Consider the following 22792-nt stretch of genomic DNA (forward strand, 5'->3'; position numbering starts at 1 on the left):
TGTGTGTGTGTGTGTGTGTGTGTGTGTGTGTGTGTGTGTGTGTGTGTGTGTGTGTGTGTGTGTGTGTGTGTGTGTGTGTGTGTGTGTGTGTGTGTGTGTGTGTGTGCCACAGCATGCTTTTCGTAACTGTGTCTTTGCAGTTGTTTTTTTATATCGCTTTGGTAGTATTTTCACAAATACTTGATCAAATTTCACAACTTTTAGCACAAAACTCAAAACATACCTTTTGACTAAGTACAACAAACAAAATCACACAGTAACTTTTTCAGCAAGCCTACTCAGTGTTTCATCTACAAATACCTTTCATATAAAATAACTCTAATGAAGTCCGGGCCATCATCGGTGACCATGTGATAAACAGAGGCCTTAGCATTACAGAGGCTGCCAGATTAGTTTACCACAATCTGAAAGATCAACTGTCAATTCGATCATGAGAAGATTTCACCAAGAAAACCAGTAAGTCTGCATGATATCTATATATATATATATATATAAATATTGTACAGAAAATGAATATTTTAATGCATGTTAATTCACAAAACAAAGCATGATCTATTGACAGTATACCCTGTATACCCTCAGAATTGACAGAAGACCCCATGGTGGTGGCTGTGTGCTGACCGATCAGCAGTAGTGGGGAGTGGTGGAAATGGTGAGGGCCAGGAATGACATATGGCTCTATGAAATAAAGCAGGTCATTGAGGAGAACGATGACACCTTTGCCAACGTGGAATCCATCAGCCTACCAACAATCGCCCAACTTTTGAAGAAGCACCAGATACCTATGAAACACATTTACCTGGTGCCTTTTGAGAGAAACAACGACTGGGTGAAACAATTGCAGGCCGAGTATGTTCAGTTACAGCACTATATACTGTATTACTGTTACTATTAATGCACATGCTACTTCACAATATCATATTGGAACTATACTGTAAAAATAACTAACCAAAATACATAGAGGGCGATGGTGCTTGATGCTGCTATGAACCATCATGAGTATATCTTTGTTGATGAAGCAAGCTTCAACCTGGCCAAAACTTGGCGCCGTGGGTGGAACCTCATCGGTCAACGGGTGACCGTCCAATTGCCTGGACAATGTGGGGGAAACATCTCTCTGCGCGCAGCTATCTCTGAAGATGGTGTGGTAGGACGTAGGCCATTACTTGGATCCTACAACGCCTCATCGTATTTCTAAGTGAAATTGAGCAGACTTGTCAAGGTGAAGGGTTAATGTCATTGTGTGGAACAATGTCAGGTTCCACCCTGCAGAGGTGGTCCAGGCATGGTTCTGGGCCCATCCCTGATTTGTGACCCTATACCTGCCCCCATACTCTCCTTTCCTATTGGAGATTTGTTTTCATCATGGAGGTGGAAGGTGTACGATTGCCATCCCTATGAGCGTGACACCCTCCTTCTGACCATGGATGAGGCATGTGACGACATCAATGCAGACCAATGTCAAGCTTGGATTCACCATGCCAAAAGGTTTTTTTCTACATGAACAATGAGGACATTCACTGTGATGTGAATGAGAATGCTCAAGACAGGCTTGATGCAAATTAATTTGTGCTAAACGTTGTGTTTCATTTCATTCATTTCATGTGTTTCATTTAACTTATTACATTTGAATACAGACAGTACACCTATGTTTTTTTCTGCATGAATGATTGTAGAGGATGTCTTCATTGATCACACATTTGATTACACATTGGATAGATATTACAGAAATTATAGATCTTCTGTCAATTTTGTTGGGTAATGTAAGTGTATTGTCTAATATGAAAACGGTGTAAACTAATATACAATATATACTTGTGTGCGTTTATACGTCAGAGTGCCTCAACATACTTTGATTAGAATCGTACTAAACAGAATCGTTACAAATGACTAATACACTGGAAAACATATGCTTGGCTCAGTATTCTGTGACTGGTCCTATATGCTGCCCAGTAATAACTGGAGAGAGAGCTAGGCGGTGATCATTTAATCAAGACGTCCAGGAAATGAGAATCAAAGACAGAGGCTGCTGCTATTGCCTGGGAAGTGTCAGGGTGTGTGTGTGTTATTAGTGTATGTGTGTGTGCCCTCTGCTCTCAGTGTAAATGAGATGTGAAGCAGCAGATGCCCTATCATGGCTGAATAACTCATCACGGCTTGAAGTACCGGCCCCATAGTGCAGCTCCAGGAGATGAGGTGTGTGTGTGTGTTGTTGAAATCTTAATGAAATAGGCTCTCTGAAGGTCAGTGTAGAGCAGGGACTGCTTAGTGTGGGCTAATAGCACATTAACGATACACAGACCGCCCTGTCTCTCACACACACACACACACACACACACACACACACACACACACACACACACACACACACACACACACACACACACACACACACACACACACACACACACACACACACACACACACACACACACACACGTAGACATAAGCACACACACACAGGCTGATAAAAGGTGACATTGCACATTCCCCTAACCCTCATTATCATTGTAACAAAAATATTATGAAACGTTTTTGAGGTAGTTCTGTTGCTCTCCAGCACAATAAAACAGTGGATTGGTAAAAAGTTAAGGCATTTGAACGTTCAACCACTAAAACAAAATAAATGAATAGGTTTAGTCGAGGTTAGCTCTGGATAAAAGGTGAAAAAACACGTTTATAATACGTTTAAGTGATATTATCGAAGTGCATTTGAAAACAGAAGTTGCACGCACGGATGTGTGATCCAACGGTCACTACATTCTGGTCACATCCCAAATGGCACCTCGTTCCCTTTGTATTGCACTATGTTTGAATAGGGCACATAGAGCACTGGTCAAATATATAGGGAATAGGGTTCCATTTGGGATTTGTCCCAAATTACATTCTATGCAGAGTTCAGTGTGAAGTTCATGCAACATTAAGTGCAAAGTGAAGCATCATCCTCATATTTTATTCAGTGATATTATAGTCACACAGTGTACTTTAGCCAGCACTCAAGAGGGTCACTGTGGGTCGAATGCTAACTTGAGATCCAAGCAGGTAACTCAGACTTCCTCCTATCATTGATAGATTTGAACAAAAAGATTGAGATAGAGGATTTCAATGTGGATTTCAAGTGGATTCAGCTCTTAATATGTTTAAAAATAAAATCATCTCTTAGTACATTCCCTATCTAATCCTTTCTTAGTTTGTTCCTATATTATCCTATTTTAGTATGTTCCCAATCTAATCAGCTCTTAGTATGTTCCCTATCTAATCAGCTCTTAGTATGTTCCCTATCTAACCAGCTCTTAGTATGTTCCCTATCTAACCAGCTATTAGTATGCTCCCTATCTAATCCTCTCTTAGTATGTTCCCTATCTAACCAGCTATTAGTATGCTCCCTATCTAGTCCTCTTTTAGTATGTTCCCTATCTAATCAGCTCTTAGTATGTTCCCTATCTAATCAGCTCTTAGTATGCTCCCTATCTAATCAGCTCTTAGTATGTTCCCTATCTAATCAGCTCTTAGTATGTTCCCTATCTAACCAGCTATTAGTATGCTCCCTATCTAGTCCTCTCTTAGTATGTTCCCTATCTAATCCTCTCTTAGTATGTTCCCTGTCTAGTATGTTCCCTATCTAACCAGCTATTAGTATGCTCCCTATCTAGTCCTCTCTTAGTATGTTCCCTATCTAATCAGCTCTTAGTATGTTCCCCATCTAACCAGCTATTAGTATGCTCCCTATCTAATCCTCTCTCAGTATGTTCCCTATCTAACCAGCTATTAGTATGGTCCCTATCTAACCAGCTATTAGTATGGTCCCTATCTAACCAGCTAGTAGTATGTTCCCTATCTAATCAGATCTTAGTATGGTCCCTATCTAACCAGCTAGTAGTATGTTCCCTATCTAATCAGATCTTAGTATGTTCCCTATCTAACCAGCTATTAGTATGCTCCCTATCTAATCCTCTCTTAGTGTGTTCCCTATCTAACCAGCTATAAGTATGTTCCCTATCTAATCCTCTCTTAGTATGTTCCCTGTCTAGTATGTTCCTATCTAACCCTCTCTTAGTATGTTCCCTATCTAATCAGATCTTAGTATGTTCCCTATCTAATCCTCTCTTAGTATGTTCCCTGTCTAGTATGTTCCCTAACTAATCAGATCTTAGTATGTTCCCTTTCTAGTATGTTCCCTATCTAATCAGATCTTAGTATGTTCCCTATCTAATTAGCTCTTAGTATGTTCCCTATCTAATCAGCTAGCAGTATGTTCCCTATCTAATCCTCTCTTAGTATGTTCCCTATCTAATCCTCTCTTAGTATGTTCCCTGTCTAGTATGTTCCCTATCTAATCAGCTCTTAGTATGTTCCCTGTCTAGTATGTTCCCTATCTAATCAGCTATTAGGATGCTCCCTATCTAATCCTCTCTTAGTATGTTCCCTGTCTAGTATGTTCCCTATCTAATCAGATCTTAGTATGTTCCATTTCTAGTATGTTCCCTATCTAATCAGATCTTAGTATGTTCCCTATCTAATCCTCTCTTAGTATGTTCCCTGTCTAGTATGTTCCTATCTAACCCTCTCTTAGTATGTTCCCTATCTAATCAGATCTTAGTATGTTCCCTATCTAATCCTCTCTTAGTATGTTCCCTGTCTAGTATGTTCCCTAACTAATCAGATCTTAGTATGTTCCCTTTCTAGTATGTTCCCTATCTAATCAGATCTTAGTATGTTCCCTATCTAATTAGCTCTTAGTATGTTCCCTATCTAATCAGCTAGCAGTATGTTCCCTATCTAATCCTCTCTTAGTATGTTCCCTATCTAATCCTCTCTTAGTATGTTCCCTGTCTAGTATGTTCCCTATCTAATCAGCTCTTAGTATGTTCCCTGTCTAGTATGTTCCCTATCTAATCAGCTATTAGGATGCTCCCTATCTAATCCTCTCTTAGTATGTTCCCTGTCTAGTATGTTCCCTATCTAATCAGATCTTAGTATGTTCCATTTCTAGTATGTTCCCTATCTAATCAGATCTTAGTATGTTCCCTATCTAATCAGCTCTTAGTATGTTCCCTATCTAATCAGCTCTTAGTATGTTCACTATCTAATCAGCTCTTAGTATGTTCCCTATCTAATCAGATCTTAGTATGTTCCCTATCTAATCAGATCTTAGTATGTTCCCTATCTAATCAGCTCTTAGTATGTTCCCTATCTAATCAGCTCTTAGTATGTTCCCTATTTAATCAGCTCTTAGTATGTTCCCTATTTAATCAGATCTTAGTATGTTCCCTATCTAATCAGCTCTTAGTATGTTCCCTATCTAATCAGCTCTTAGTATGTTCCCTATCTTATCAGCTCTTAGTATGTTCCCTATCTAATCAGCTATTAGTATGCTCCCTGTCTAGTATGTTCCCTATCTAATGAGATCTTAGTATGTTCCCTGTCTAGTATGTTCCCTAACTAATCAGATCTTAGTATGTTCCCTTTCTAGTATGTTCCCTATCTAATCAGATCTTAGTATGTTCCCTATCTAATCAGATCTTAGTATGTTCCCTATCTAATCAGCTCTTAGTATGTTCCCTATCTAATCAGCTAGCAGTATGTTCCCTATCTAATCCTCTCTTAGTATGTTCCCTATCTAATCCTCTCTTAGTATGTTCCCTGTCTAGTATGTTCCCTATCTAATCAGCTCTTAGTATGTTCCCTATCTAATCAGCTATTAGTATGCTCCCTATCTAATCCTCTCTTAGTATGTTCCCTGTCTAGTATGTTCCCTATCTAATCAGATCTTAGTATGTTCCCTTTCTAGTATGTTCCCTATCTAACCAGCTATTAGTATGCTCCCTATCTAGTCCTCTTTTAGTATGTTCCCTATCTAATCAGCTCTTAGTATGTTCCCTATCTAATCAGCTCTTAGTATGCTCCCTATCTAATCAGCTCTTAGTATGTTCCCTATCTAATCAGCTCTTAGTATGTTCCCTATCTAATCAGCTCTTAGTATGTTCCCTATCTAATCACCTCATAGTATGTTCCCTATCTAATCAACTCTTAGTATGCTCCCTATCTAATCAGCTCTTAGTATGTTCCCTATCTAATCAACTCTTAGTATGCTCCCTATCTAATCACCTCATAGTATGTTCCCTATCTAATCGTTTCTTTGTACATTCCCTATCTAATCAGATCTTAGTATGTTCCCTATCTAATCAGCTCTTAATATGTTCCCTATATAATCCGCTCTTAGTATGTTCCCTGTCTAATCAGATCTAAGTGTGTTGCCTACATAATTCTCTCTTAGTGTGTTCCCTATCTAAACGTCTCTGAATGTTCTCTATCTAATCAGATCTTAGTATGTTCCCTATCTAATCCTCTCTTAGTATGTTCCCTATCTTTTCACCTCTTAGTACATTCCCTATCTAATCAGATCTTAGTATGTTCCCTATCTAATCAGATCTTAGTATGTTCCCTATCTAATCAGCTCTTAGTATGTTCCCTATCAAATCCTTTCTTAGTACATTCCCTAACTTTTCACCTCTTAGTACATTCCCTATCTTTTCACCTCTTAGTGTGTTCCCTATGTAATCAGCAATTAGTATGTTCCCTGTCTAATCAGCTCTAAGTGTGTTGCCTATATAATCCTCTCTTAGGTTGTTCCCCATCTAAACCTCTCTTAGAATGTTCCCTATCTAATCACCTCTTAGTATGTTCCCTATCTAGTATGTTCCATATCTAATCAGCTCTTAGTGTGTTCCCTATCTAATCCTCTTTTAGAATGTTCCCTATCTAATCAGCAATTAGTATGTTCCCTGTCTAATAAGCTCTAAGTGTGTTGCCTATATAATCCTCTCTTAGGTTGTTCCCCATCTAAACCTCTCTTAAAATGTTCCCTATCTAATCAGCTCTTAGCATGTTCCCTATCTAGTATGTTCCATATCTAATCAGCTCTTAGTACATTCCCTATCTTATCAGCTCTTGGTATGTTCCCTATCCAATCCTTTCTTAGTACGTTCCCTTTCTACTCAGCTCTAAATCAAAAAAATATAAATCAAATGTATTTATATAGCCCTTCTTACATCAGCTTATATCTCAAAGTGCTGTACTGAAACCCAGCCAAACAGTAAGCAATGCAGGTGTAGAAACACGGTGGCTAGGAAAAACTCCCTAGAAAGGCAAAAACCTAGGAAGAAACCTAGAGAGGAACCAGGCTATGAGGGGTTGCCAGTCCTCTTCTGGCTGTGTTCCCTATCTAATCAGCTCTTAGTATGTTCCCTATCTAATCCTCTCTTTGGATGTTCCCTATATAATCAGCCCTGAGTACGGTATGTTCCCTGTATAAAAGGTCCCAGGTAGGGGGTATACTAACTACTAACCTTACCTTTAGGTGCCAGGTAGGGGGTTTACTAACTACTAACCTTACCTTTAGGTGCCAGGTAGGGGGTATACTAACTACTAACCTTACCTTTAGGTGCCAGGTAGGGGGTTTACTAACTACTAACCTTACCTTTAGTTGCCAGGTAGGGGGTATGTTAACTACTAACCTTACCTTTAGTTGCCAGGTAGGGGGTTTACTAACTACTAACCTTACCTTTAGTTGCCAGGTAGGGGGTTTACTAACTACTAACCTTATCTTTAAGTGCCAGGTAGGGGGTTTACTAACTACTAACCTTACCTTTAGTTGCCAGGTAGGGGGTTTACTAACTACTAACCTTACCTTTAGTTGCCAGGTAGGGGGTTTACTAACTACTAACCTTACCTTTAGTTGCCAGGTAGGGGGTTTACTAACTACTAACCTTACCTTTAGTTGCCAGGTAGGGGGTTTACTAACTACTAACCTTACCTTTAGTTGCCAGGTAGGGGGTTTACTAACTACTAACCTTACCTTTAGGTGCCAGGTAGGGGGTTTACTAACTACTAACCTTACCTTTAGCTGCCAGGTAGGGGGTTTACTAACTACTAACCTTACCTTTAGCTGCCAGGTAGGGGAATTTACTAACTACTAACCTTACCTTTAGTTGCCAGGTAGGGGGTATGCTAACTACTAACCTTACCTTTAGTTGCCAGGTAGGGGGTTTACTAACTACTAACCTTACCTTTAGTTGCCAGGTAGGGGGTTTACTAACTACTAACCTTACCTTTAGGTGCCAGGTAGGGGGTTTACTAACTACTAACCTTACCTTTAGCTGCCAGGTAGGGGGTTTACTAACTACTAACCTTACCTTTAGCTGCCAGGTAGGGGGTTTACTAACTAACCTTACCTTTAGTTGCCAGGTAGGGGGTATGCTAACTACTAACCTTACCTTTAGTTGCCAGGTAGGGGGTTTACTAACTACTAACCTTACCACAAAATACCACACTTGGTGCCAACAAACACACTCACACATGTTGTAAAGGTCCTAGATTCTCTTCATAACAATGCCATTTCACAGTTGAACCACTAGGGGTCGTAATGAGCTGAGCTCAGTGAGGGGGGAGTAGTGAGTGGTGTGGGAGTGGGGGGGGGGGGGGGGGGGGTTGAGGTGTGGGGCAGTTAACCCTTGTTTCCCACTAACCCTGTAGGGTCGGGCTCTTACCTTGAAAGTGGACATGGCGGGGTCCCTGTTATACCTGTCTATGGTGTGGAACTTGGTGGTGGAGTGGTTGAGCTCAGGGTACAGCTCAGAGTGTCTTTTGCGAGTGTGCATCACTTTCTGGAAGGGAGAGGAAGGTACAACAAAAATGAAGAGAATAAGAAAAGAAAAGCTAAAGAGGCACGGACAGAGAGGGACTGAAAGAGATGCCAGCCGCAGTGAGGGGGAAGAGGGGGACGGATAGATGGATAGATAGCTGAGTCCTCTCATCTTCTTTCTAACATCTCTCTGTTCTCTACTAGGCTTTGATGCTGCCTGTGATGTGACATGTCTATGAGTTTGCTCTGAATGGATATGAGAGCGAAACAGGCTGCGTTAATGTTAGCGTTAGCTAGTTAGCAAGTTAGCATTAGTTAGCAATTAGCCAGCAGTGAAGTGGCTCTGAATAAAGGTTTCCTGTAAGTACAGCTGGAGGATCAGCTTACTCTCCCCAAATCCTAACCCTCACCATTTAGCTGAGACTCAACTGACCTTATAAGTCCCAGCATCTATAAGAGCAACTACATCGTATTACAAGTGGAAGGAGAAGTCCCTGACAGGATAGAGACCTTGTTACAGCGACTCGCTCTCTTCGCTAATGGCTAGCGCTTAAGCAGCGCGGTGGCGGCTAATCGACACAGCCGCTCTGAGGGTGTAGAGAGACACAGGGGCCAGACAGCGACACTCACAAACTCAGACACTCTGGCCAAGGCCGGCTGTGACCGCTGCCACCAATTACCACAGTCTGCACTCTCTTCTCTCCGTCTGTCAGTTCTCTCTCTCTCTCTCTCTCTGTGTCTCTGAGTCTGCCTTCATAAGTAACTTCCTTTATAGTCATCTTCTCCCGCTCTCCAAAGCTCCCTCTTTCTTTCTGTCACTGTGTCTGTCGTCTTTTCTTCCCGCTGTCCCTTCTCCTGTGTCATGTCTGTCTGTCATCACTGCTATTTTCTCTCACATTCTTTACCTTGAACTCTCACGCCACCTCAAATCTTTCTCCCTCAGACACACACTCGGTAAAGGGGTACACTGGCGTCCATTTTTGACATAGGAAGTCAGACATTTTGAGGGACATATCATGCAGTTTTGCAGACTACGGCCAGACAGGAAGGGTTATGAGCTCTGGGTAATAGTTGCCCTTAGGCAACATCATCCTACTCCAGGTTATCATACTGTAGCTAAGCGCTAGTGCCTGTTAGCCTGTTAGTTGTACAACAGTCCACACATACCTTAGTTCTACTATGGACAAGGCCTCCGCAGTGGAAAGCAAGTCTCCAGTCTTTACATGGTAAGGATAAGGGGGAAGGAAAGCCAATACTTGAATAGGGTTTAGCAAAGGGTTTAGTATAGTTAATTGTTGGGGGGGGGGGGGGGGGGGCTGTTTGAGACTGGAGATTTACTAGATCCCAGGGCTTTTTCATTCCATGGAGTGATTATTGCACTCCAACACACACACAAACACACGTGATTACCCTCAAAACACACACATCATACCAAACTTGCATAAACTCACCGTCTATCATTCATTCATCCACTCAAAGCGTTCTACTAAACCATTGTTTCTTCAACCAGGACCTGGTACCCCATTGGGCATTTTCCATTGAGATCGAAATAACTGAATGATTCAGTTTGAAAAAAGTTAAAATAAATTAGTGTTTTTTGTATACCTGCTGGTACATGTTCAATATACACTGCTCAAAAAAATAAAGGGAACACTAAAATAACACATCCTAGATCTGAATGAATGAAATAATCTTATTAAATACTTTTTTCTTTACATAGTTGAATGTGCTGACAACAAAATCACACAAAAATAATCAATGGAAATCCAATTTATCAACCCATGGAGGTCTGGATTTGGAGTCACACTCAAAATTAAAGTGGAAAACCACACTACAGGCTGATCCAACTTTGATGTAATGTCCTTAAAACAAGTCAAAATGAGGCTCAGTAGTGTGTGTGGCCTCCACGTGCCTGTATGACCTCCCTACAATGCCTGGGCATGCTCCTGATGAGGTGGCGGATGTCCTCCTGAGGGATCTCCTCCCAGACCGGGACTAAAGCATCCGCCAACTCCTGGACAGTCTGTGGTGCAACGTGGTGTTGGTGGATGGAGCGAGACATGATGTCCCAGATGTGCTCAATTGGATTCAGGTCTGGGGAACAGGCGGGCCAGTCCATAGCATCAATGCCTTCCTCTTGCAGGAACTGCTGACACACTCCAGCCACATGAGGTCTAGCATTGTCTTGCATTAGGAGGAACCCAGGGCCAACCGCACCAGCATATGGTCTCACAAGGGGTCTGAGGATCTCATCTCGGTACCTAATGGCAGTCAGGCTACCTCTGGCGAGCACATGGAGGGCTGTGCGGCCCCCCAAAGAAATGCCACCCCACACCATGACTGACCCACCGCCAAACCGGTCATGCTGGAGGATGTTGCAGGCAGCAGAACGTTCTCCACGGCGTCTCCAGACTCTGTCACGTCTGTCACGTGCTCAGTGTGAACCTGCTTTCATCTGTGAAGAGCACAGGGCGCCAGTGGCGAATTTGCCAATCTTGGTGTTCTCTGGCAAATGCCAAATGTCCTGCACAGTGTTGGGCTGTTAGCACAACCCCCACCTGTGGACGGCGGGCCCTCATACCACCCTCATGGAGTCTGTTTCTGACCATTTGAGCAGACACATGCACATTTGTGGCCTGCTGGAGGTCATTTTGCAGGGCTCTGGCAGTGCTCCTCCTTGCACAAAGGCGGAGGTAGCGGTCCTGCTGCTGGGTTGTTGCCCTCCTACGGCCTCCTCCACGTCTCCTGATGTACTGGCCTGTCTCCTGGTAGCGCCTCCATGCTCTGGACACTACGCTGACAGACACAGCAAACCTTCTTGCCACAGCTCGCATTGATGTGCCATCCTGGATGAGCTGCACTACCTGAGCCACTTGTGTGGGTTGTAGACTCCGCCTCATGCTACCACTAGAGTGAAAGCACCGCCAGCATTAAAAAGTGACCAAAACATCAGCCAGGAAGCATAGGAACTGAGAAGTGGTCTGTGGTCCCCACCTGCAGAACCACTCCTTTATTGGGGGTGTCTTGCTAATTGCCTATAATTTCCACCTGTTGTCTATTCCATTTGCACAACAGCATGTGAAATGTATTGTCAATCAGTGCTGCTTCCTAAGTGGACAGTTTGATTTCACAGAAGTTTGATTGACTTGGAGTTACATTGTGTTGTTTCAGTGTTCCCTTTATTTTTTGGAGCAGTATATCAATCCTTTGGCCAATCGAGCTAAAATCTGTCAAAACCAAATCCATCCATCTACAGGGGGAGACCTAGATCCTTGTTGTAGAAACAGGCTACACTATGAATGGGTTGGACTGTACCAAGTTAAATTCAAGGGAGACACAGGCGCAAGGGGGCGGGGGGGTTAGGGATGCCATGATGCCATGGGCTCCTCTAAACGTCAGTCAAACCTGGCTGAAGCAGACAGAAGCAGAGACAGGCTGGGGGGAGGGTAGTAGGTGGGATCTTACCTCAAAGTCCAGCTCAGAGTACCGTACTCTTTTCCTCTGGGAGGGGAGGGGGTCGGGGGGAGAGAAGATATGATCAATGTCTGTAGATTTCTGGACCCCTCCACTCGTCATCAACACAAATGTGTGTAACAAAGTAGTAGTTTCCACTTGCAACATGCATGCTAACACAAAACACACGCCATGTAGTGGTTCAAATAGAATTAAGTCATTCTGATGGCTTAATTGTTGAAACATCCAGCGAAACCTTGTGGGCTTCATTCCCACATGGGCAACATATTCCCAATAAACGTGTCTACTTTAAATTGCTTTGGATTAAATGGTACAGTCAAATCTATATAAAAAAAAGTATTATTAAAGTTCACCATAAACAACAGGCTTCATTCTATTGAAGGTATGTCCAAGATGATTGAGACAGTCATGTAATGTCCTTCAACTTCCATGCTGTCTCCTGCGTCAGACCACTCAGTCACTCCTTAGCTTGGTGTGTAGCTACTGCACACTTAGAGATGGGGTGCATGTGGTCCATTTAACAGTTAACTCTCTTGACTTTTTGTCTGTCCCTGACATTCTCTCTCTTTCTCAGAAACCATTTACATCACTGAGAAGATTGGCCCTACATTTAGCTGAAAGCCCTAGTCCTTCTTTCAATGTCTGGACTTGCAGAGAAAGGCTACGACAGCCAAGGCTTTTCAAGACAGACAGAAAGGAAGAAAGGAAGAAAGAAAGAAAGAAAGACACAATGTTGTAGAGAACTGAGGGTGCATCTGAAATAGGCCCTGGTTAGTGGTGAACGTGGTTCCATTTTAGCCTGAGTGTGTTGATGCCAAATGAGTACAACAGACAAGCACTGACTCAGATATCTCTCATTCAAAGACTTTGTCACGGTCATCGCGTTGTGTATGGAACCTCTTACCTTCACAAAAGCCATCCCACGACATTTGAGGACGTTTGACAATCCCCAGTACTATACAGTACGCATGCACTATGCACTTGAATGAAGGCACACATGCTTTCACAAAGATCCTTCCTCCCACACACACGTCCTACGTGCAAGCATACTACCGTGACACAATGTCAATGTTATTTGTCGGAACATACTGTTATCCTTACTGAGGAACAACCACCACTTCACAGCATGAAATTCACAGAGAAGTGAAACGACCCTCATAGAAAAATGACCTGATTTCAAATGTTAAAAATCCTGTCAAATCACATGAAAACATGTTTTTGAAACACTTCACATATGATCACGTTTTCACATGTGGTTTCATGTTATCACATGTTGCTTTACATGTTGTCACATGTTATCACATTAACTTCACATAAGATCACGTGATCACATGAAAACATGTTCTTGGAACACCGCAAATTCATGTGATTTTTCCATGAATCTCTCCTCTCCTCTCTCCTTCCCTCATCACTCCTCTACTCTCCTTACCTCATCACTCTCTCCTCTCCTCATCACTCTCTCTTCTCCTCTCCTTCCCTCATCACTCTCTCTTCTCCTCTCCGTCCCTCATCACTCTCTCCTCTCCTTCCCTCATGACTCTCTCCTCTCCTTCCATCATCACTCTCTCCTCCCTTCCCTCATCACTCTCTCCTCTCCTTACTTCCCACATCACTCTGTCCTCTCCATCCTTCACTCATCACTCTCTCCTCTCCTTCCCTCATCACTCTCTCCTCTCCTTCCCTCATCACTCTCGCCTCTCCTCTCCTTCCCCCATCACTCTCTCCTCTCCTTCCTTCCCTCATCACTCTCTCCTCTCCTTCCCTCATCACTCTCTCCTCTCCTTCCCTCATCACTCATCTCCTTCCCTCATCACTCTCTCTTCTCCTCTCCTTCCCTCATCACTCTCTCCTCTCCTTCCTTCCCTCATCACTCTCTCCTCTGCTTCCTTCCCTCATCCCTCTCTCCTCTCCATCCTTCCCTCACCACTCTCTCCTCTCCTTCCCTCACCACTCTCTCCTCTCCTTCCCTCATCACTCTCTCCTCTCCATCCTCCCCTCACCACTCTCTCCTCTCCTTCCTTCCCTCATCACTCTCTCCTCTCCATCCTTCCCTCACCACTCTCTCCATCCTCCCCTCACCACTCTCTCCTCTCCTTCCTTCCCTCATCACTCTCTCCTCTCCTTCCTTCCCTCATCCCTCTCTCCTCTCCATCCTTCCCTCACCACTCTCTCCTCTCCTTCCCTCACCACTCTCTCCTCTCCTTCCCTCATCACTCTCTCCTCTCCATCCTCCCCTCACCACTCTCTCCTCTCCTTCCCTCATCCCTCTCTCCTCTCCATCCTCCCCTCACCACTCTCTACTCTCCTCTCCTTCCCTCATCACTCTCTCCACTCCTTCCCTCATCACTCTCTCCACTCCTTCCGTCATCACTCTCTCCTCTCCTCTCCTCCCCTCATCACTCTCTCCACTCCTTCCCTCATCACTCTCTCCTCTCCTCTCCTTCCCTCATCACACTCTCCTCTCCTTCCCTCATCACTCTGTCCTCTCCATCCTTCCCTCATCACTCTGTCCTCTCCATCCTTCCCTCACCACTCTCTCCATCCTTCCCCCACCACTCTCTCCATCCTTCCCTCACCACTTTCTCCTCTCCTTCCCTCATCACTCTCTCCTCTCCTTCCCTCATCACTCTCTCCTCTCCATCCTTCCCTCACCACTCTCTCCATCCTTCCCTCACCACTTTCTCCTCTCCTTCCCTCATCACTCTCTCCTCTCCTTCCCTCATCACTCTGTCCTCTCCATCCTTCCCTCACCACTCTCTCCTCTCCTTCCCTCATTACTCTGTCCTCTCCATCCTTCCCTCACCACTCTCTCCTCTCCTTCCCTTATCACTCTCTCCTCTCCTTCCCTCATCACTCTGTCCTCTCCATCCTTCCCTCACAACTCTCTCCATCCTTCCCTCACCACTCTCTCCTCACCACTCTCTCCACTCCTTCCCTCATCACTCTCTCCTCTCCTCTCCTTCCCTCATCACACTCTCATCTCCTTCCCTCATCACACTCTCCTCTCCTTCCCTCATCACTCTGTCCTCTCCATCCTTCCCTCATCACTCTCTCCTCTCCTTCTTTGCTCATCACTCTCTCCTCTCCTTCCTACCCTCATCACTCTCTCCTCTCCATCCTTCCCTCATCACTCTGTCCTCTCCATCCTTCCCTCACACTCTCTCCATCCTTCCCCCACCACTCTCTCCTCTCCTTCGTTCATCACTCTCTCCTCTCCATCCTTCCCTCACCACTCTCTCCATCCTTCCCTCACCACTCTCTCCTCTCCTTCCCTCATCACTCTCTCCTCTCCTTCCCTCATCACTCTCTCCTCTCCATCCTTCCCTAACCACTCTCTCCTCTCCTTCCCTTATCACTCTCTCCTCTCCTTCCCTCATCACTCTGTCCTCTCCATCCTTCCCTCACCATTCTCTCCATCCTTCCCTCACCACTCTCTCCTCTCCTTCCCTCATCACTCTGTCATCTCCACCCTTCCCTCACCACTCTCTCCTCTCCTTCCCTTATCACTCTCTCCTCTCCTTCCCTCATCACTCTCTCCTCTCCATCCTTCCCTAACCACTCTCTCCTCTCCTTCCCTTATCACTCTCTCCTCTCCTTCCCTCATCACTCTGTCATCTCCACCCTTCCCTCACCACTCTCTCCTTCCTTCCTTCCCTCATCACTCTCTCCTCTCCTTCCCTCACCATTCTCTCCTCTCCTCTCCTTCTCTCATCACTCCCTCCTCTACTATTCCTAAAAGTCTCTTCACAGCAGCAAACAACATTACAGAGCTTTTCAAAACGTTATGAAAATTGACTTATTCTAGCTTTCACATTAAAATCTACGAATCTCAATACCATAACCTCAACCCCCTCCAAAATCTCTAAAGCAATCAAGTCAATTTCTGTAATATCTTACATAATGCTTCTTCTTATGTTTTAGTTTGATTTTAAGGAGCACTCAATCTCCGGCTGGAGAGGTCATTTTCCTCAAACAGGAGGAAATAAACTGTTTATCAAAGCCTCTGATAAATGATGGTTGAGTCCCAAATGGCATCCTATTCCCTCTATAGTGCACTACTTTTGACCAGAGCCCTATTCCCTTTATAGTGCACTACTTTTGATCAGAGCCCTATTCCCTTTATAGTGCACTACTTTTGACCAGAGCCCTATTCCCTTTATAGTGCACTACTTTTGACCAGAGCCCTATTCCCTCTATAGTGCACTATTTTTGACCAGAGCCACAGGTAAAAATTAGTGCGCTATAAAGGGAATAGTATGTCATTCAGTGGAGGCTGTTGAGGGTAGGACGGCTCTTAATAATGGCTGGAATGTAGCAAATGGAAAGGCATCAAACACATAGAAACCATGTTTAATGCATTTGATACCATTCCACAAGCCCGTCCTCCCCAATTAAGGTGCAACCAGCCTCCTGTGGTATAATCTGGGACACAGCAAATACATCCCGCTAAGCACAGGGATAGCTCAGACGTCTCTCAGAGGGATGTTTAAAGATAGTCAAGAGTGGACTCTCAAAGTCTGAGTTCCAAATTACACCCTATTCCTTCTATATTAGGCCTACCCTATGGGTCCTGGTCAAAAGCACTGCAATAAATAGGGAACAGGGTGCCATTTGGGATGCAGCCATTCATCTGAGTGAGATGTCTAAAGCCTGTTTGGGATAGGGGGCAGTATTTTCACGGCCGGATGAAAAACGTACCCAAATTAAACTGGTTACTACTCTTGCCCAGAATGGAACATTGGAACATTTTGACTTTTCGTCTCTGGTACCGCGCTCGCTCGTTATGCCTTTGGATAGTGCTCTGTATGCACGAACAAAACGGAGGTATTTGGACATAAATATGGATTATTTCGAACAAAAACATCATTTCTTGTGGAAGTAGCAGTCCTGGGAGTGCATTCTGACGAAGATCAGCAAAGGTAAGAGAATATTTATAATACTAATTCTGAGTTTAGGTGACCCCGTACTTGGCGGGTGTCTGTATAGCTTGCTGTGATGGCGAGCTATGTACTCAGAATATTGAAAAATGTGCTTTCTCTGTAAAGCTATTTTAAAATCTGACACAGCGGTTGCATAAAGGAGTTCTGTATCTATAATTCTTAAAATAATTGTTATGTAACCGCTGGTCCTGCTCACACTGCCCTAACCTGTGCTTTGACCTCTTTCTCCCCTCTCTCTCCAGATGAAATCTCGCGTCTTGTGACGGCCGGCCGCCCAACAACCTGCCCACTTGACCCTATCCCCTCCTCTCTTCTCCAGACCATTTCCGGAGACCTTCTCCCCTACCTCACCTCGCTCATCAACTCATCCTTGACCGCTGGCTACGTCCCTTCCGTCTTCAAGAGAGCGAGAGTTGCACCCCTTCTGAAAAAACCTACACTCGATCCCTCCGATGTCAACAACTACAGACCAGTATCCCTTCTTTCTTTTCTCTACAAAACTCTTGAACGTGCCGTCCTTGGCCAGCTCTCCTGCTATCTCTCTCAGAATGACCTTCTTGATCCTAATCAGTCAGGTTTCAAGACTGGGCATTCAACTGAGACTGCTCTTCTCTGTGTCACGGAGGCTCTCCGCACTGCAAAAGCTAACTCTCTCTCCTCTGCTCTCATCCTTCTAGACCTATCTGCTGCCTTTGATACTGTGAACCATCAGATCCTCCTCTCCACCCTCTCCGACCTGGGCATCTCCGGCGCGACCCACGCTTGGATTGCGTCCTACCTGACAGGTCGCTCCTACCAGGTGGCGTGGCGAGAATCTGTCTCCGCACCATGCGCTCTCACCACTGGTGTCCCCCATGGCTCTGTTCTAGGCCCTCTCCTATTCTCGCTATACACCAAGTCACTTGGCTCTGTCATATCCTCACATGGTCTCTCCTATCATTGCTATGCAGACGACACACAATTAATCTTCTCCTTTCCCCCTTCTGATAACCAGGCGGCGAATCGCATCTCTGCATGTCTGTCAGACATATCAGTGTGGATGACGGATCACCACCTCAAGCTGAACCTCGGCAAGACGGAGCTGCTCTTCCTCCAGGGGAAGGACTGCCCGTTCCATGATCTCGCCATCACGGTTGACAACTCCCTTGTGTCCTCCTCCCAGAGTGCTAAGAACCTTGGCGTGATCCTGTCGTTCTCCACTAACATCAAGGCGGTGACCCGATCCTGTAGGTTCATGCTCTACAATATTCGCAGAGTACGACCCTGCCGCACACAGGAAGCGGCGCAGGTCCTAATCCAGGCACTTGTTATCTCCCGTCTGGATTACTGCAACTCACTGTTCGCTGGGCTCCCTGCCTGTGCCATTAAACCCCTACAACTCATCCAGAACGCCGCAGCCTGTCTGGTGTTCAACCTTCCCAAGTTCTCTCACGTCACCCCGCTCCTCCGCTCTCTCCACTGGCTTCCAGTTGAAGCTCGCATCCGCTACAAGACCATGGTGATTGCCTACGGAGCTGTGAAGGGAACGGCACCTCCATACCTTCAGGCTCTGATCAGGCCCTACACCCAAACAAGGGCACTGCGTTCATCCACCTCTGGCCTGCTGGCCCCCCTACCTCTGAGGAAGCACAGTTCCCGCTCAGCCCAGTCAAAACTGTTCGCTGCTCTGGCACCCCAATGGTGGAACAAGCTCCCTCACGACGCCAGGACAGCGGAGTCAATCACCACCTTCCGGAGACACCTGAAACCCCACCTCTTTAAGGAATACCTAGGATAGGATAAAGTAATCCTTCTAACCCCCCCCCTTAAAAGATTTAGATGCACTATTGTAAAGTGGTTGTTCCACTGGATATCATAAGGTGAATGCACCAATTTGTAAGTCGCTCTGGATAAGAGCGTCTGCTAAATGACTTAAATGTAAATGTAATGTAATGTAAATGTATTTTGTCAATGTTTATGATGAGTATTTTTGTAAATTCACAGGAAGTTTTTGGTGGGAATACATTTTCTGAACATCACACGCCAATGTAAAATTCTGTTTTTGGATATAAATATGAACTTTATCGAACAAAACATACATGTATTGTGTAACATGATGTCCTAGGAGTGTCATCTGATGAAGATCGTCAAAGGTTAGTGCTTCATTTAGCTGTGTTTTGGGTTTTTGTGACATATATCCTTGCTTGAAAAATGGATGTGTGGTTATTTTTGTCTATGTACTCTCCTAACATAATCTAATGTTTTGCTTTCGCTAGCGGAACTCCTGTCCTCAACAGGTTTTAAAGACTGGGCTGTAATGCATTTCATTCTATATGAAGCATGTGCACTTCCCTGTCCTTCAGCGTAAGTACTGTCCCCATTCCTTCATCAACCTTGTGAGTCAGCAGGATCCTGAGTGTGTGTGTGTGTGTCTGTGTATGTCTATGGCAAGTGATTGTGTGTGTGTGTGTGTGTGTGTGTGTGTGTGTGTGTGTGTGTGTGTGTGTGTGTGTGTGTGTGTGTGTGTGTGTGTGTGTGTGTGTGTGTGTGTGTGTGTGTGTGTGTGTGTGTGCGTGCGTAATTAAGGTGTGCACACAGACACTCTCAAGGGGTACTCCCTGTGGGCGGCAAGTAGTCTGGTGGGTAGGAGCGTTGGACTAGAAACTGAAAGGTTGCTGGATCGAATCCCTGAGTTGACAAGGTAAAAATCTGTCGTTATGCCCCTGAACAAGGCAGTTAACCCACTGTTCCCCAGGCGCCGTGCATGTCAATTAAGGCAGCCCTCTTGACATCTCTGATTCTCTGGGTTGGGTTAAATGCGTAAGACACATTTCAGTTGAATGCATTCAGTTGTGCAACTGACAAGGTATCCCCCATTCTCCTGTCCCTCTCACCCCATCTGCTCTGCCTCCCTGTAGGCTGGAAGGGTGATTATAGACACACGAGTGTGTGTGTGTCTTTACCCATCTGCATGAATGTAGACATCCTCATATCCCATAATGAGTAATAACTTCTGAACAACATTCTGTTCTCATGCTCACACACATAACAGACGACAGCAGTGTTTCCCCAACCCAGTCCTGGGGACCCTAAAGGGTGTGTTTCGGTTTTTGCCCTATCACTACACAGCTGATTAAAATGATCAAAGCTTATTGATTAGTTGATTCTTTGAATCAGCTGTGCAGTGTCTGGGAAAAGTCCCCAGGTCCAAGTTTGGGAAACTCTTGACTACTGGTTATATTGACACTAGAACGAGCGCACACACACATAGACACACATACACACACATACACACAAGTACACACACATACACACACGTACACACACGTACACACACGTACACACACATACACACAAGTACACACACATATACACACGTACACACAAGCACACACGCACGGCTCACACACAGAATTCTGACAGACCTGGATCACAGCGGCATCCACAGTTAAATCACCATTCAATACCGTGGTTTATTCTTCATACCCATCTTCTTTCTCTGCTATTATCAACCCTGGGACATGACTATATAGGAAATCACTACACACAGTGTGTATTTGAGAAAGATTGGTGTGTGATCTTTCTGTCATGGGTTTTGGTTAACCTTGTATCTGGACAACGTGTGTGTATGGAGAGCGGAGTGCGTGTTTGTATCTGGCGCCCCTTCTCCTCCCATCATCCCTTCTGTTCCCTCCATCCCCCCCTTTCAGCTAGCAGAGAGACTGATGCTAGCTGTCATACAACCTGGTTGAAAACACTCTCCTCCGTCCCCCCATCACTCTCTCTTTACCTCCAGGGAGTCAGCGGAGAGGCTGGTGTTAGTGTTGGTGCTGCCCAGGTTGCGTGGCAGGGTCCGGTTGCGCTCCACCGTGCCTCCCCCTCCTGTTAGAATCTGCCTCACCGACGGCCTCTGGCCCGGCTTCAGCGAGTGCCCGTAGCCATGCATGTGGCCCCCATGCACGTGGACGCCCGGAGCGTGCATGTGGCCCTGGGGACCTTGACTCCCGTGCACAGGGAGCTGCTTGAGCGTCCCGTAAGAGCGGTTCATGTTCATGCCGATGTTCATGTTGTGGTCGCCGGGGGAGATGAAGTCAGCTGGGTAGGCCTCGCTCTCCGCCGGGTGGAGGGTCATGGGCGATGGGGGTGGGGGGAAGGGCGGGTCGTCCACTGCGATGTTGAGCGGCTTGTCCTCGCCCCCCAGCCCCAGCCCCAGACCTGGGGGCAGAGGGGGTTTTAAACTGACCGTCCTACGGGGTAACACCATATAGTCCCCCTCCCCTCCCCCACAAGGTCCATCCAGAGTGTTGGGAGGAGGGGGCGGTCGAGACCAGCCCATCCCACTCTCGGTGCACAGGTAGACAGGCGCCGTGTTCCTGGGGTTCCCCTGGTGCATCTGCTGCTCCATGTTCACCTCCTTTTTCACAGGGGTGTCACTCAGCTCGTTCAGAACACCCAGCGGGGGCACCTGCATGGTGAGACGGGGAAACTCATGTTAAGGAGCCATCACTAAATACACTACGGATATTATCACTGATATCACTAAATACACTCTTTGAAAAAGGGTTCCAAAAGGGTTCTTCGCCTGTCCTCATAGCAGAACACTTTTGGGTTCCATGTCTCTGTGGAAAGAGTTTTTATATGGAAGCCAAAAGGGTTCTACTTGGAATCAAACAGGTTCTACCTGGAATCAAACCGGTTCTACCTGGAACCAAACAGGTTCTACCTGGAACCAAACAGAGTTTCAAAGGGTTCTCCTATGGAGACAGACGAAGAACCCTTTTAGGTTCTAGATAGAAACTCTTACATAAAAATATGCTATCACTAAAGACAATATAGATAAGTTAGCGTTGATATCACTATAGATGGCTCTTTGCTGTATAGTGTTTTACTTCATTTCTGGTAAAAACAATTGTAAGATTAAGATCACTTTATTGGTCAATGTACAGGACCAATCGAAATTTGACTCACCCTTTTAACCCAACCCCTCCGAAAGACAGACATACAGTGCCTTTGAAAAGTATTCAGACCCCTTGACTTTTTCCACATATTGTTAATTTTGTTACAGCTGTATTCTAAAATGGATTAAAAAAATATTTATATCCTCAGAAATCTACACACAATAGCCCATAATGATAAAGCAAAAACAGTTTTTCAGAATTTTTGCAAATGTATTACAAGTAAAAAACAGAATTACCTAATTTACATAAGTTTTCAGACCCGTTGCTATGAGACTCAATATTGAGCTCAGGTATATCCGTTTTCCATTGATCATCCTTGAGATGTTTCTACAACTTGATTGGAGTCAACCTGTGGTAAATTCAATTGATTGGACATGATTTGGAAAGGCACACACCTGTCAAAATAAGGTTCCACAGTTGACAGTGCATGCCAGAGAAAAAAACAAGTCATGAGGTCAAAGGAATTGTCCGTAGAGCTCCGAGACAGGATTGTGTTGAGGCACAGATGTGGGGAAGGGTACCAAACATTTCTGCAGCATTGAAGGTCCCCAGGAACACAGTGGTCTTCACCATTCTTAAATGGAAGAAGTTTGGAACCACAAAGACTCTTCCTAGAGCTGGCCAAATTGAGCAATCGGGGGAGAAGAGCCTTGGTCAAGGAGGTGACCAAGAACTTGATGGTCACTCTGACAGAGTTACAGGGTTCCTCTGTGGAGATGGGAGAACCTTCCAGAAGGACAACAATCTCTGCAGCACTCCACCAATGAGGCCTTTATGGTAGAGTGGCCAGACAAAAG

At 45.0% G+C, this 22792-nt stretch overlaps 1 protein-coding gene across 1 annotated transcript in view; it reads right to left on the reverse strand.

The window, feature by feature from the left end:
* Positions 1–22792, reverse strand: part of LOC106592038 (adhesion G protein-coupled receptor B2) — a 468281-nt gene that overhangs the window by 19812 nt on the left and 425677 nt on the right. The window contains 1 exon segment of the mRNA XM_045694922.2: positions 20828–21502. Coding sequence (XP_045550878.2) covers positions 20828–21502 — 675 coding nt within the window.

The sequence above is a fragment of the Salmo salar genome, chromosome 14 (genome assembly GCF_965601325.2).
Source record: "Salmo salar chromosome 14, fSalSal1, whole genome shotgun sequence".
NCBI lineage: Eukaryota > Metazoa > Chordata > Actinopteri > Salmoniformes > Salmonidae > Salmo > Salmo salar.